General features: G+C 38.3%; 1 protein-coding gene across 2 annotated transcripts in view; it reads left to right on the top strand.

The window, feature by feature from the left end:
- Window positions 1–17,468, top strand: part of LOC113405127 (CTP synthase 2) — a 134,079-nt gene that overhangs the window by 47,048 nt on the left and 69,563 nt on the right. For both annotated transcript variants that reach the window (XM_026649738.1, XM_026649735.1), the window contains exons 11-14: window positions 3,097–3,185; window positions 4,337–4,431; window positions 5,666–5,728; window positions 6,511–6,554. In XM_026649738.1, coding sequence (XP_026505523.1) covers window positions 3,097–3,185; window positions 4,337–4,431; window positions 5,666–5,728; window positions 6,511–6,554 — 291 coding nt within the window. The remainder of the gene's footprint in view (window positions 1–3,096; window positions 3,186–4,336; window positions 4,432–5,665; window positions 5,729–6,510; window positions 6,555–17,468) is intronic.

Genomic DNA, 17,468 nt, shown 5'->3' with positions numbered 1-17,468 from the left:
AAAATACAGGCCATCTACCACCTATTAGAACCAAGAACAGAACCCTGAACTCCGGACTTTAACTGCTTTAGCTCCCACACAGTGTTTTCCAAGGATACCCAGCATAATCAAACCAGCTGTTTTAGTACAAGAAGCCAGTAACTACTCTCGGTCAAAATTATAAGTAGGGCACTGTAATTTGCCTGAGATCTACATCTGTTTGTTATTTGCCCATCAGTGCCATTCCTTGGGTACGTCTTCACTACCCGCCGGATCGGCGGGTAGTGATCGATCTATTGGGGATCAATTTATCGTGTGTAGTGTAGACACGATAAATCGATCCCCGATCGCTGTCCCGTCGACTGCTGAACTCCAGCTCGGTGAGAGGCGGAAACAAAGTCGACTGGGGAGCCGCGGGGCACACCCCGAGGATGCAAAGTAAGTAATTTTAATTTGATCTAAGATACGTCGACTTCAGCTCCGCTATTCAAGTAGCTGAAGTTGTGTCTCTTAGATCGATCCCCCCCCAGTGCAGACCAGGCCTTAGTCTTGCTGCTGCTTTGGAACCCCTTCTGGAATATGCGTATGTGAATTACACAGTAGGGGGCATCAGAGCAATTGCACCATAAAGACCCTTCCTCTGGGAAGAGCGGTAAATTGACAAGGAATGGTAGATGGCATTAGGATTGAGGTACATTAATTGATATACTCTGCCTTTATTTTCTCATGTTATTGAGTGGAGCACTACCCCAATAGTGGAGGCTCCAGTGACTTGGTCATATCTGACAGCAGTTGCCTTAAGACACCTCCCTGCTACTCCGCTCTTCAAATTAATTCAGGAGAGGCTGAGCAAGCAGCCTTAGTGAGAGATAACATTCTGATAGACACCATAGAGATAAGAAATTCCATCTCTGAAGCAGACTGCACAGCTTGCTCTACTTTGGTTCCAGAGTTTTGCTGCAACAATGCAAGAATCATTTATCATTATTTAAGTATTATCATCGTCATGCCAGATACAGCTTTGCTCCCCAAGTTGTTTTTCTTCCTGGAAAGTTCTTCAGACTCTTTGTGGGCACTTGCTGTTCAGTTGCTGTAGGCACTATCCCTTCTGCCAAAACACCCTGAAAACGACGTGGCAAATAATGTTGGAGCCCCTTACTAACTATGAAAGCACTGTCTGCTCAGTGATAGGTAAAATCTGAGACGCGAGTGAGTCTGTATAAATAATTTATCTCCCAGTTGAGACACTGAGATTTGAATCCTATTTCATTTGCATCGAGAGAAATCCTCCTCCCCCATGTAAAGAGCCAGTGCAAGGCCTACACACCATTTAAGTCCCACTTAATTCCTATTTTGATGGTTTAATTGGTGCTCAAAATCTTGTACTGGCTTCCTGCATAGGGGTGAATTGTATTTATCTATTATTTAAACAAGCCCTATTCACCTTCAACAAAGATGACCAAGGCCCCAATCCTTCCAAACACGTTTAACTTTATATGCACAAAGAGGCTTACGGAGGTTCAGTGGAGCTACTTGCATGTATAAAGTTAAGCATGCATGTAGGTAGGTCAAAGCATGCATGTAGGTTGCACAAGGTAGGCCAAAATCAGTGACAAAGCTTCCCCAGAGCCAATTCCACTTTCAGAGCTCTTGCGAAACACCTGTGTTCCAGCCTTTTTGCCAGCAGCTCCTCAGTCTAATCCTGTGTTCTGAAGCAGTTCTTTAATGTAACATAGTGATACCTAATTTATAATACATCATTTGCATATTTGAATGATGAAACCTATAATGTTCAAATACCACCTCTACCCCGATATAACGCGACCCGATATAACACGAATTCGGGTATAATGCGGTAAAGCAGTGCTTCGTGGGGGCGGGGATGCGCACTCCGGTGGATCAAAGCAAGTTCGATATAACGCGGTAAGATTTTTTTGGCCCCCGAGGACAGCGTTATATCAAGGTAGAGGTGTAGTTATAAATTGCTGACTTGGTGTATTTGACAGTGAAAGCAGAACTAATTTTAAATGTACCATTAGCTAGCTTCTCTTTTCAACCATGTAAAACAATAAAACGTACTATTTGTGCATAATAAAAATATGCAGTTATATTCGCTATTGTATCTTTTGGAAAAGAAGAAAATGTTGGATAGAAGGTAATTCTCACACCTCAAAACTACCAGTCAAACAAACCTCAAACAATCTTGTCATTCACCAGTGGTATGTTTTTTCATAGATAAAGAGAAAACGTGTAATTTCAGAGTGGGTGATTTTTATTTTAGATTAAAGAAAATAGCAAAGAACAAACAAACATTATGGGCCAGATCCTCAGATGGTGTAAATTGGTGTATTATTTATTATTTATATAAATAATTGAAATTGGGACCCCCCCACTGTGCTAGGCACTATATATACATACAGAATAGACAATCTTTGCCCTGAAGAATTTAAATATAATTTTTTATGGAGGGAGAATAGAGACACAGATTAGGTGATTTGCCCAAGGTCACAGAAGAAGTCTGTGGCAGAGCCAGGAACTGAACCAAGCTCTTTTGAGTCCCAGTCCAATGCCATAACTGCCCCACTATCTTCTTTTCTCTTTCGACTTCAGTGGAGCCACATTCATTTACATCAGCTGAGTATCTGGTCCAGAATATGTGTGTGACTCAATCTGGAATAGTTGCTATCTTGAACTAATTCAGAGGGAGGAAAGTACATAGAAGAGAGACTTACAGTTATAAAGCGAAACACTCCATAATGATAGATGTAGCCCTACAAAGAATTCCTTATGGGCTGACCTCTGCACCTAAACAGAGGTCCAGGAGTGCTGGAATAATTTTTATATGGGGGTGCAGATGATGGAAACCATGTATTTGGTGTTTGTTGTTACTACTTCAAGCCTGGTGGTGCGACAGCACCCCTCGTTCCAGCATCACTGCAGGGGTCCTTGCAGGATTGGATCTTTAGCTACTATTTTTTATGTGCAGATTTATTGTGAGAATCATTGAAAAGTCCTGCAGGCTGTTTTTATGCTATAAATATTTGTTGTACAGTATAGCATTATATTGCTTTTTCTGTGGAATGAAATACTGTTTTGTCATATATTTTTCTTTCTTAGTATATAGATTCAATAGAGCTTGAGCATTCTACAGAAGTTGAGAACCCAGTGAAATACCACCAGGCGTGGCAAAAATTATGCAAAGCAGAGTAGGTGCCATCAAGTATTCTGTATACAAAGTAGAAGAGTTTAATGATTTGTTGTTTTGTTTAATATAAATATTTTCCTAACTGATTTTTCCAGTGTCTCGTATAATTTCAATATCCAATAGCATCTTATCTTTCTTCTCATTAACTCAGTACTTTGCAATGTAAAAGCCATTGTGGAAAAGATTTTAGATTTTAAGTAAAAATATTACACTAATTCTAAAGTGCATCTCAAATGGCAAATCATATATTACTAAAAAGATTTTGAACCATTCACTATATCAGGTAGACTTGTTTAGGAATTTGGTTTTCTTGCTGACAGGAAGAAATAGCTTCATGATGGTTTGTGACAAGAATGATTTATACTGAAGGAAATAGCAAGTTAAAAAATATTGGGCCAGAACTTCAACCTCTGTTCTGGCCTCTTTGGGTGGGATTTTTAAATGTGCCTGCATGCTTAGGTACATTTGAAGAGTTAGGCATTTTCAAAAATTCTACCCTTTCTGATGTGACTAAAGGATCATTGTCATCAAACATCATAGTAAAAAGTGAGTAAGTAAATGTTGTGCCTGGGCTCCTAAATATTCATGACATTTTTGTAAGGCTGTTTTTATAAGCATCAATCCACTTTGCAAAATTATTAAACTGTGAGTGGCCCCATTGAAATCAATAGAAGTTTTGCGATTGATGTCACTGGGAACAGCAATTCACCCTGTATAATTAAAGGGAACATTTTACTTCATCCACTACCAAAAGGCATCTCTTTAGTATTATTCAGCAGCTATTGTAAAGGCACCAGAAATACAACCCAAAAAGTTTAGGGTGAAGGAGTGAAGAAGAATTCTGTAGCTTATTAAAGAAATAGGAATTTCACTGGAGAGGATGTAATTACTTTATTTGAATTTGGCTAGAACACTGACGCAGATGTTCCAAAACTTGAAATAAGTCCAATGGATTTTTCATGTTGATGAGGTACATTTCTCATTAAAGATCACCCAGAATTGGCACCTTGGATTATACAAAATGTGGTGCCCCTTAACACCACATTTATTTAATTTTAACCTGACAAGACTATCCTTTAAGTGACACACGAAGACTTCCTTTTTTTGTCTTATTTTACATCCCAATCATTTTATGTATGGATTTTATTACAGTGGCATTTTGGTCCCAGGCGGGTTTGGATTTAGGGGAACAGAAGGCAAACTCCAAGCAATATCTTGGGCAAGAAAAAAGAAAAAACCTTTTCTTGGTAAGATCTTTCAACTAAGGAAATATTACTGGGTGTTGAAGATATATAGAGAGAGGTGGTTAATTTTTATAAAACTAAAGTAGGTGTTAAAATAGGATCTAAAATCTACCTGGCAAAGTTGCCTGGGCCTCATTAAAATGTAAGTGGTTTCTGACTCGAGTCAGCATTCAAGTTCTATGTTAGAGGTGCTGACTCTATTATTTGTTGTTTGTTTTGCGATATCACCTAAGAGCCCCAGTCACGGACCAGGCCCCCTTTGTGCTAGGCGCTGTATAAACACAGAACAAAAAGACAGTCTCTGCATCAAAGACCTTAGAATCACCTTAGTTAGTTCATAGATTTTACATTTGATTTGGAGTATCTTTTTTAAGAGTAATAAATCAGCAACGTTATAATTTTAGCTTAATATAGCCCAAGAAAATATCCCTTTCAACATGTTTGTTATGTCTGATCATTTTTGTATTGCTATTACTTTTAATTACGTATTTCTATGATAGTAGTGTCCAGTTAGGATCTCGGCCAGGTGCTATGCAGACACATAAGAAGATGTGGTCCTTGCTTTGAGTTGCTTAGAATCTAAGGCTACGTCTTCACTGGGGGGGGGGGGGGAAATCGATTTAAGATACGCAAATTCAACTACGCGAATAGTGTAGCTGAATTTGACGTATCCGAGTCTACTTACCCCGCTGTGAGGACAGCGGCAAATCGACCGCCGCGGCTCCCCCGTCGACGGCGCTTACTCCTACCTGTGCTGGTGGAGTACAAGCGTCGATTCAGGGATCGATTATCGCGTCCCGACGAGACGCGATAATTCGATCCCCGAGAGATCGATTTCTACCCGCCGATTCAGGCAGGTAGTGAAGACGTAGCCTTAGATGCATGGTGAATTCTTTGACTAGATACTAGGGATGGGCCTGGCCAAAATCTTGGATCTGAACATACCCAAACTTTCAGCTGTAGCCTATCCCTACTAGGCACATAAAATTTAAAATGAAAAAAGATTATTTAGTAGGACTCTAAGGACATCGTTATTCTGAATAGTCTAGAGTGACCTTTACATTTCTTGCCCACAATTAGTCAACCAGTCTTCAGGATTCCCAGAATGTATGGGTTTGTACATACAAACTGGGTAGCCAGAAATCAAAACTGTGGGTATTCTGAAGGCCGAATTGAGGCTACTTTGCAAATTCTACTTTTTATTGTGTGAAACTCTGTTCTCTTCTCTTCTTTGCAGGAGTTTGCTTGGGGATGCAGCTGGCAGTGGTGGAGTTTGCAAGAAACTGTTTAAACTGGAAAGGTGATTTCAGTATCCTAGTATGGATTTGGTTCACTTAGAAGAAAGCTTATTCTTTATATGAACTTTATATTATTCAGATCATAGTATTATGTGTTTAGATCAATGTGAGCAAATTCTAAGAGCTCGATTGCGAATTGGACTACATGCCTATGTAAGGGAGTAAGAACTCCCTTTCTACCCCTGTGCAGGCTACTCAGATCTTGGTTTCAGAAGCATAGGAATACACTGGGCAGCTCACCTCTATATTCTGTCCCTCAAGCAGGTGGGTAGGTAGTGGTGAGGAATGGGAGGAGCATTGGCTCCACCCCACTACTCATTGAGGAGAGTAGCCAAATAAGTGCAGGGTGGGTAGTAATTTAGTGCTGGCTTAGGCCAGCAGCAAATTGTTACCCTCAGGAACAAGTAGGTATCAGGGGAGGAAGTGTGACTCTGATGAGTCTCTATGAGTATGTCGGCACTTCAAGCTAGGGGTGTAATTCCCAGCTCGCGAAGACTCAGCTCTGATCTAGCTGGCACACTAAAAATAGAGTGTAGTTGCAGCTAGCTCAATCAGAGCTAGCACAGATATGTTTCCTTGAGTTGGGAATCACACTCCCTTCTTGATGTGTAGACTTACCCTGAGGCATTGTGTTTCCTGAGGCTGCTCCTGGGGTGTTGTACGTTACACACACGCCTTTACAAGGCTGTGCCTAAGGGCACAGTATAGCCCTACACGCCAACAAAGCTGATGATCTAGGACAATGAAAACGTATGGTGGTTATTCTGAATTTTTTGTGTTCCAGATGCAAATTCTACAGAATTTGACCCAAACACAAAATACCCTGTTGTAAGTACTGATTTGTCTCTTTGGTGTGTTTTCTTAATACCCCTTTTTTGCCTTGGTTAGATGACAGGCTATGTATCTTTTTCATGTGTTGTGACATGAAGAGATGTCTGCTGTCCATATTTAGCATATTTATTGTTTAAATAGGAACTCAGCACTATAATGAAGATGTAAGAGTAATGAAGATCTAATGCTGATTTTTATATCAGAGTAATTTGCATGGCCACAGATTGATATAAGCAGAGGATAAGGATTATAACGTAGTTATTGTAGAGTGAAACATAACAAGAAGCTATAAGGTAGGAAAGATCTTAGCCTGAGTCAGCTGGCACAGGCCGACTGCAGGTGTCTTATTGGAGTGTAGACATACCCTTAGTGCTATCGGAGAGAGATCTGGAGAATTGAAAAGAAGAGCCCAGTGTGCATGGGTGACAGTGAAAAAGATAGGAGTACTGTAGGACCTCACTTAAGTAACAAACTGAAAGGAAAAGTATATGCTGCATGTGTTTTTCCCTGCCTGCTCTGTGGTTTAGAAATGGTCGGGTCTTTTGCATATGGAAGAAAAAAGATTTTCTATGATTCTAAGATACAGGTAGTAGCACGTAATATATTAAGAATGGCAGGCAAATGGAGGGCAGACAGAGTGTGCATGGAAGAAATTAGGGGGAAGATGAACATGGGACTCTCAGTAATAAATAGGCTGGAGAGTGCACATTTGAAGTAGGTGGACAAGTGATACGAATGGGAGAAGAATGATTTACAAAGAAAGCATGGGAGGAAGAGTTCAGCAAGAAAGGATGTGGAAGACAGAAGATACGATGGAGAGACTGTTAAGAGAAGATTGAAGAGAAAAGGACTGGAACTCCAAGACTTATGAACCCCTGGCATGGACCTGAAGGAGCGAAGACTTGTGGGCACCTCTGACTCCATACAAAAGGGAAAAGGTGTTGAGAAGTGAATTGAAGCTCATATCTATGACAACATATTGCTGTTGTACAGAAATATCATGAATCATTGGGTGATCTGCAGCATTTTGATTGGATTAAAGGAGAAGCAAGACATTCATTCAAGTACAATTTATATGGAGAAAATAATGGAATAAGTGTAAAATCTGAAAGTCACAAAAGATTAATGTAATGAATGGAGTTTAAACAGTTTGTGTGTGATGTGCATGACAGCTACTCTGCAAAGCATGTTTCTGAATCTTAATCTGTATAGCGGGAATGCTGATATTTCACAGCTGAACTCTGAGTGAGGCAAAGCGAACCTTCAGTTGTTTCAACTGGACATCTTACCATATTAATACCTGTAACCGTAAAGGCTTCAGTTTAGCAAAGCCTGCATTGTATTAAAATATTTGGATATTGTTTATAGTAATGTACAGAAATAATTTATGGGGGATCAGGTTAGTGAGGTTTGTGAATTATTGAGGCCATAGAGATGATTTCATGCACCGTGAGAGCTGATGAGGGAACACTGTGTCACTCCCATGGTAGCACCCTCAGCAACTCAGTAAGGCTTACTTACTGTACTCCTCTTCTTGTGTTGGCTACTCCTCCTCTGGAAGTTGCTCCTGGAGAATGGGGGTGGAGAAACACTGGTCCAGTAACAGTTGTGTTTTGCTTGTTTTTTTTTTTAATAAAAAATTAGAACCATGTGATTGCTGAACCATGCCAATAGGCAAGGATTCTCAGGGGCAGGTGTAGAACTTGGAATTTCTTGTAACTCTTTTTAAATTTACTACCTGTAGTATTGCCCACCTCAAGTGTTCAAAAATCATGAGCTGAACCCCAGAAATCATGAGATTGGCTTAACACTCATGAGATTCTTAAAAATAATTAATAAATGTTGAGTTCTTTTTATTTGGCTTCTGAGATTTGAGCTTGTAACACCAACACCTGAGACCAACACCTACAAGATCTTCACCAAGCATTCTCAAAACTATGATATCCACACAAGGAAATAAGGAAACAAATCAACAGAGCCAGACATGTACCCAGAAGCCTCCTGCTACAAGACAAGCCCAAGAAAGAAACCAACAGAACTCCACTGGCCATCACCTACAGTCCTCAGCTTAAACCTCTCCAACGCATCATCAGTGATCTACAACCCATCCTGGACAATGATCCCTCGCTTTCACAGACCTCGGGAGGCAGGCCAGTCCTCGCCCACAGACAACCCGCCAACCTTAAGCATATTTTCAACAGCAACCACACACCGCACCATAACTACTTTAACTCAGGAACCAATCCATGCAACAAACCTCGATGCCAACTCTGCCCACATATCTACACCAGCAACACCATCACAGGACCTAACCAGATCAGCTACAACATCACCGGTTCATTCACCTGCACGTCCACCAATGTTATATATGCCATCATGTGCCAGCAATGCCCCTCTGCTATGTACGTTGGCCAAACTGGACAGTCACTACGTAAAAGGATAAATGGACACAAGTCAGATATCAGGAATGGCAATATACAAAACCTGTAGGAGAACACTTCAACCTCCCTGGCCACACAATAGCAGATGTAAAGGTAGCCATCTTACAGCAAAAAAACTTCAGGACCAGACTCCAAAGAGAAACTGCTGAGCTTCAGTTCATTTGCAAATTTGACACCATCAGATCAGGATTAAACAAAGACTGTGAATGGCTAGCCAACTACAGAAGCAGTTTCTCCTCCCTTGGTGTTCACACTTCAACTGCTAGCAGAGGATCTCACCCTCCCTGATTGAACTAACCTCGTTATCTCCAGACTGATTTTTGCCTGCATATTTATACCTGCCTCTGGAAATTTCCATTACATGCATCTGACGAAGTGGGTATTCACCCACGAAAGCTTATGCTCCAATACATCTGTTAGTCTTAAAGGTGCCACAGGACTCTGTTGCTTATTAATTGAGTGTGTCCTTGCAACTATAATGGCCCAAGTGATATTACTGAAATAGAATGCACAGAAACTGTTTTGATCAAAAGTTTTTAGCACTGTGAAGATTTTCTTTTTGAGATTTTTGCTTTTAATTCTAAAGTTGTTGAAGAGGTAAATGTTGTGACTTGATTTGTGTGAAGAGTAACTAATGCATACTTAAGCTATAAGGGAGTTTCCTACTGTGGTGTTGATCTATATCAGTCCAACTATTATTCATCTATTTCATCTTGTTCCATGGTTCAGAGTGATTACAAAAGCATTACTTGGCATTGATCCTGCCGACACACCCAGGAGTAACTTTATGCACACGAGTACTCCTGCTGAGCTCCATGGGTAGTCAGAGGGGCTACACGCAGGAGTTAAGCTAATCTGTAGGTGTTGCAGGACTGGAACCATAGTGTGCAGTTGATATTTCAGTGCTGAGAAACCATTTGATAGTTTCTGCATACAAAACACTGATTTTATGAGTTTTTTTAGTGACTTGCACATTGTAAAGTTTAACTACAAAATTTGTTTTAAACAAAATCGTACCATTTTTCCTTCCCACATGGTGAAAAGCATTATAAAATGTGTCTAGGGGATTTAAATTAAAGTGGACATGTCTGAGTTTCCTGTTACAATTATTAGCATTTATGTATTTATCCATTCTTGCTTTAGCACTAGAAATAGTCTTGAACTAAAAACTTTTATATGAATGTCACAAAATAATAATTAATAGTTCTTTTAATCTGTAAAACTCCAAGCACTTTGCATAGATGGGTAAGTTTCATCTATAGATGGGGGAAGAAGTAGCACAGAGAGGTGAAGTAACTTGCTCAAGGTTACCCAGTTCATCAGTGGCAGAACCGGGCATAGAACCCAGCTCTCCTGACTCCCAGCCCAGTGCTGTATCCATCATATCATGCATGTTAGAATTCCATATCCAGATTTTGCAGCTTGGGCCCAGCTCTGCTTAATATAGATTTGATTTCACAAAGGGAATGTGGGCTAGATGAATGAGGGCTGGTCAGGCCCAGAAACTCATGCTATCTAATTCCAGCTGTGTTGATAACTTGCTGCATGTGTTCCATGGTAAGGCCTTTAATCTTTTTGCCTCTGTTTTCTGATCTGTAAAATTGGAATGATAATACCTACTGACCTTGCCTGGCTGTTGTGAGGATTAATGTAGTTAGTGTTTGTGCAACACTTTGAAAAAGTAATGCGCCAAGTTGTATTACTATTCTGTGGAAAAATTTTATACTCCAAATAATACATTTAGGGACAAAATCTACACTGGTTTCTTTGTACATTCCTTGCAGCCCTTTGCAGTAAATGTGTTTACACAGGGTGTTAGGGCAGAATTTGATCCAAATGGTCAAAGGCGTTTTGTTTTTATTCCCCCTCTTTCCTCACAATATTAAATTAGGTTGTAAACTTTTCTGATGAGCTCTTGCATTGTGGTCTCAGCTTTTATCTGCTGATGCCTCTAATATAACTTTTGTAAAAATGCCTCCTTCAGTACTAGCCTTGAAGATGCTGATTTTATTTTTAAAACTTTATTTTCCATGATATTTCTGATATTACATATGGTATGAAGTGCTCCTGACCTTTTGGAATAAGTAAAATGTAAGCATTTTTTATCACCCTGAGCATTGGGTCAGAAGTGGGCTTTGCGAGTAAGTGACACTTTTATAACACTATTTAATGCTTACTTCCCGTTGCCTGCTTTTTCTATAACTTACAAGAGGTGTTAGTAACACAGTCAAAGTCAGAATTTTCTATTGTATAACAGAGATAAAAAGAAAAGAAATATAGATCCCAGTCCTGCAAACTCTTACACACATAAGTAATTCCGTTTAGTGTAGTGTGATTACTTGCATGCTTAAAGTTGCTCATGTACAGAAGTATTTGCAGGGTTGGGCCCATAGCCAGAATTGAAATAAAAACAAGGTGTATGAAAATACTTTATATTTGGCCAAAAATAGACTACTTGAAAAATAATTTTTCTCCAAGAAACACTAGCTACTTAAGGACTGAAGTGTACACAGTAGTCTATTTTAGGTACCTTATTTTATCTCACAATCTTTAATTTAATCCTCTCAACACTCCTGTGAGGTAGGAAAGTGTTTTTATCCCTATTTTATAGATGGGGAACTGAGGTACGGAGAGACTAAGTGACTTGCCCAAGGTTACAAAGGACATCTGTGGTAGAGTAGGGACTTGAACCCAGGTCTTCCAGGTCCTAAGCTAGTGGCCTATCCTTCTTCTTACAGGGATGCCTTATTTTTAATTTCGTTTCCTTGTCTTTCATTACTTTCTTCTCAATAAGGTAAGCAATAATAATAATAGCAATTACTATGACACTGGAATTTTCTGATGTAGGCTATGTGCAGAAAGGATTAAAAAGAGAATCTAAAAAAAATTGCAAATGTTTAAATGTGCAAAAGTAACTTAATCTGATGCGGACCTGATCATACTCCCAAAGATGACTGTAAATCTGTATGTGACAATAGAGAGGACTGATGCTGCAAGGCTAATTGGGCTTGTGTTGAAAAGAGGAATGAATATGACTAAATATTTATTAAGAGATTGAATCCTACACTCCCGTGATATCAGTGTCTAAGCTCCTATTGATTAATTGAAAGAGGTTAAGTGTTATTTCTATGCAGAAATTGTAATTTGTATCTATAACAAATACAAAAAAGCAAACTTCAGAAGTTGTACATGTATAGCCAAACCAGAAAAATGTCTTACCACTTTTGTGAAAGAGTGAAACCTCCCTTCCTTTAGAGTATTCCCACTTTGAATATTTTTCAGGGCCGCCTCAAATCCATATAAAAAAAATGTATATAAGATGTCCCTTCTGTGAGGCTGACAGGAATTAGGATCTGAACCAATAGAAATATTGGTAATTTCATCTGCCCTCTGCAGCTAGGTAGCCATGTACTGTAAGTTGTTCCCAATTTAGGGCCTGATTCAGAAACATGTTTGGTGTTTCCTATGAAGTGTTGAGCACTTTCAACATCCCCTTTCTTCAATGGGAGTTGAAGACACTTAGCACCTTTCAGGATTGGACCCTTAAAGGGTAAAGGGTCAGATCTCCCTTAAAGAAAAGGTGTTTGGAAGTTTCATTTTAGCAAAGAGATCTCCTCTCGAATTGGAACTAGTGTTATAGCTAGCAGTAAGGGTGAAAGAATTTTCACAATAATACAAACATCATCCCACCCAACTGCAATCCAAGCCTGTCTCTCATAGTTGCGGTAAATGTTGCTTTCTGAAAAGTTCCCGGAAGGAGCAAAATGTTACTTTAAAAAATGTAAACAGTGAAGTAAATTTTTGGAACACTTTTTCTTTGAACTGTCTGTCATAAGGCAGAACATGATACCAGCAGAGAGAATGGTGGATGCTCTGCTTGTAGCCATGTACTGTAACGTACTGAGCATCCATCTAATTCATTATCAAATGTTTTATTCTTGGTCCTGTGGAAAATAAATAGAATGTAATCATGGAATTAAATGCTGTACCATATGCATATGCACAAGCAGGACAAACGAAAGATGCCTAAACAACCTTAATTCTGACATTTCCTAACTTTGAGTGCTTGACTTTCTAACTCTAATAATGTTTTTTTTTAAATTAGTTATTAAGTGTAACTTAAAGTTGTTATAGTAAACGGATATCAAAGATATTTTATTATTATATTGTCAATAGCAAGAATATGCAAAAGCTGATTTATAATGAAGGAATCAAAACCTTTAGTGTCAGAATGGTTTAATTAATATATCCTGTTAGAACATAGGACATCAGTGCAGAGGTCACAGAGACATTTGTGATACAGTAGAACCCCAAAGTTACGAACACCAGAGCTATGAACCGACCGGTCAACCACAAACCTCATTTGGAACTGGGAGTATGGAATCAGGCAGCAGCAGAGACCAAAAAATAAAAAATAAAAAATGCAAATATTGTATAGTACTGTGTTAAACATAAACTACTAAAAAAATAAAGGGAAAGTTAAATAAAAGATTTGACAAGGTAAGGAAACTGTTTCTGTGCTTGTTTCATTTAAATTAAGATGATTAAAAGCAGCATTTTTCTTCTGCACGGTAAAGTTTCAAAGCTGTATTAAGTCAATGTTCAGTTGTGAACTTTTGAAAGAACAACCATAATGCTTTGTTCAGAGTTATGAACATTTCAGAGTTACAAACAGCCTCCATTCCGGAGGTGTTCGTAACTCTGAGGTTCTACTGTAATATGCGGGCCATATTTGATCTTAGATTTGATATAATTCATTTTGTATGTATACAGTTATGATATTCCTTATAGATTTTTATTTGATTCACCTAAGTACAGCTATTTTTGTTAGGTATATTTTGTGCATGTTATTGAGGAAAATATTTTTTAAAAATAGTAAATAGAATATTGGTAAGTTTGTATTTAACATACAAATCTTAAATATATCTAATTCAGATATTTTACTATATTGAGATGTTTCTCCTGACTTAAATTGAATTGACTAGTATACTGTAGCGAACAATCCTTGCTGGGAGTGATAGACCGACCTTAATGTATATGGCCATATATTCCTTCCAAGAACATGAATTTAAATTGTCCCGTGTGTCAAAGTACTATCCTCACATAAAGCAGGAGCTATATAAAGGCCATTTCCTTACATCATGTTTTTGTAGCATGAAATAAAAATGTTAATTCTAAAATAACTGGGAAGTGGACCTGCTTACAGTGTGTTGATAACCAGTATATAGGAAATACAGTACAAGGAGACCAATCCTTTTACACTAAAGAAAATCTTTATTATCTGCTGATAATGTTATCACAATAAGTAAATCTGTAAATACATATATATATACTTTTTATGAATGCCAAGTTTTTTCTTTCTTCCTTTGCCAGTGGTGGTCCTCCTCCTTTTGTCTTACTGGCCTGTGCCAGTTACACGTTTTATAATGGACACAAATTCTTCAAAGCTGACTTTCCCATCATTATTTTTGTCCAACGATTTAATTATGTTATCGAGAGAAAATGCATCCTGTTTTCATAGGAAAATAATTAAAAAAGTTAAGTAAAAATTTAATGGTCACAGATACTTCCTGATAAGAAACATAGCCCATAAAGTAGGCTAACTATTAATGTTACTATGGAGGTGTTGCTATTACTATGGGATCTACCAGTAAGTACATGAGTGTGTGTGTGTGTGAGATTGTTATATTGACTAACCAAGAAATGCAGTGCTCACAGTCTGCTAACATTGTTATCAAAGACGTACCAGTCCTCTGAACAGTGTGGAGCAATCATCTGCCTTTCACCTTTCACTATAGAAGAGCATTCCTAAGAAATAGTTAAAATTCTCACAGTCAGACTATCAAGAAATGAAAATGTCCCCATGTGCAAGAGCCAGTGGACCCAGAACAACCAAAAATGCCAGAGGTTCTTGAACAAATCACTACAGCAAGGCTTCGTTATGACTGGGCTTTCATTCTGATGTAGGTAAATTGAGTTTGGACTATATCACAAAGATGGGGAAAGAAAGACAGGTGAAAAAGCAGTAGCATAGACTCACTGAGCTACAGTGGTCACCATTAAAAGTCAACATCTACCACACTGCTATCTCAGGGTCTAGCCTAGAGCCCACTTACAGTTGAAAGAATCCCACTGACTTCACTGGACTTTGTATCAGGCCCTGAGACAGGACTGTTCCCCCCTGTATTTAGAATACTCTGTATTGTGTTAGCAAAATTGTTTAAATGTGGTAAATCTAGCTAAGAGCATTAACTCCTTTTAGTCCAGTCCGTATTATGAAAGTGCACATGGCATTCTGGTGCAGTGAATTTTCTGAAAACACTCTTGGTAATTAGTCAAATGTATAAAGTAGGATAAACCTAGTTTTGATTGTGTTTTAAGCCACTTTTTTATGTTGTCATACTTTATATCATCTATTTCAGTGTCAAACAAGTTGCACATTTCTGCAAACAGGGAAAATGCTAGAAAAATCTACTATCCAAATTGCAAATAGAAATCATTGATAACACAGGTGAAATGTGAATGTTCAGTCAAATCTGGATTTATTTTCCTCCAAAGCTAAACCGGCTATGACTGATATAAAAAAGTTTTAGTAAGAAGGCACCTTAGCAGATTTACAAGTTTGTTTCCAATTAACTTTTCCAATTAAATAAACTATGACTATAAATTATAATTGTTTGATAAGGAAACACTTTTTTATATTTTATGATTTTTCCATAGGCTTAATTGCACATACCGGATCATGTAAAAGATTTTTCTCCAACAAATTGTAGCAAAATGAATAAAGTGGATTTTTGTTATTCACAAAATTCTGGAATTTCCACTGAGTTCAGGCCTTTGACAAAATGCACCAACATTGATTCAACACACCCACATTTAACATCTAAATGTCCAGTCTAGCAAAGAAAACTATTTGGAGTCCGACTGAAGTCAAAACCCAACTCCAGTTAATCTTCCACAATCTGTTCATTCTTGAAACCCCCAAATGGTGTCATATGGACATTTCTGCAGATCAAATGTTGGTGGTGATTTTTTGCCTTTGCACTTTTCTTGAAATCACAGAGAATTATCATCTCCATTTCCATTACAGCAGGGACTTCAGCTATTTACCAGCTTCTTCAGACTTCTCACCTAAGTTCTGATACTTCTGTTTTCAGAATCGAATAATTACCAGTCACCACATTTACCTAATACTCAAAATCTAAAGACCCTCTGAGATGAATCAAGATACAGTATATAGACTTGGGGGGAATCTTTTATATGATCCAGTTGGTGCAACTTTGCCTTCAGAACACCTTATAAAATACATTAAAAGTATTTATTTCGTAGTGCCAAGTTGTGAACTCCTTACAACTATGTGAATAAAACAAGTGGTGGATTCACATACTGATGCTTTGACAATGATCATTAAAGTCAATGGGGGCATAAGGCTCTGCTTTGTGGGATCAGGGCCTATATTTACATTTTCCCACCCATTCCACAGAGAGTACAATTGATGCTGCTTGGGCTACACTTACCTTCAGATATTGTGCAAATTGATTCTGAAGCAGGTTTTTCAGTCCACCAATGGACAGCGCGCTGGTACTACCCTCCATCAATGCATATTGGGTGAAATATTTTAAAAGGTTATCATCAAGTAAATTTTCCATATTTCTGATTATATTCTTGAAGAATAACTGTGAAAACAAAACCCTACATTTGAATGTTGAAAGAGAAGGAAAAAATCAGTGATGGATTTCATTCCAGGTAGCATGTGTCTGTTTTGGATGAAGAGGGCAAGCAGTTGGTGTAAACAACAATTGCTTATTATAAGTGCAGTCTTTGAATTAGAAATTATTATGTTAACCAAGCAGTTATCAACAGGTGAAAATGAAAAATCTCTAATATATTGAAACTATCGACTAGGTATGTAGGTTTGTTTGATTTTTTTTCTACTGGGGAGATAATTCTGTTCACACTAACATCTCAGCAGGGAATAAGTTATACTTAACTGTTAACCAACCAGTTACAGTGGGCTTTTTCCTCAATATAATGGGTTCAACCCATTTCCAAAAGAAAATGCCAAATTAATATGAGATTTTAAACATGTGTAATAAATTCAGATCGTACTTACCTGACTCACGAAACCCAGAACAACTAACAGAATCCAGCAGGAGTGAGAATTGCGGGGTTGGGACAACCTTTATAGTCTGCACGCTTCCACCCCACCCTGATTATGAAATTTTTCTTTTGTCATTAAAAACAGTACACTAATTTTAATCTTATAGCTCCAATGATCAAAGGTTTTGCATACTTTAGAAAAAAGACTTAATGAAACCAATTTTACAAATGAAGGGGCACCATAAACCCCTACCTATGCAGTTAGATGAGGTTTCATAAAGTCCTTTCTGTGGGTATTTTCCCCCTACAAACTGTGTGTTTTAGTTTTTAACCTCTGCCACACCCGCTTCAGAGTTAGCCTGGGGAAAGC

The sequence above is a fragment of the Terrapene carolina genome, unplaced genomic scaffold (genome assembly GCF_002925995.2).
Source record: "Terrapene carolina triunguis isolate 2854851 unplaced genomic scaffold, T_m_triunguis-2.0 Scaffold23, whole genome shotgun sequence".
Taxonomy (NCBI): domain Eukaryota; kingdom Metazoa; phylum Chordata; order Testudines; family Emydidae; genus Terrapene; species Terrapene triunguis.
Note: the sequence above shows the minus strand (reverse complement) of the source record. Positions and strands in the feature narration are given on the sequence as shown.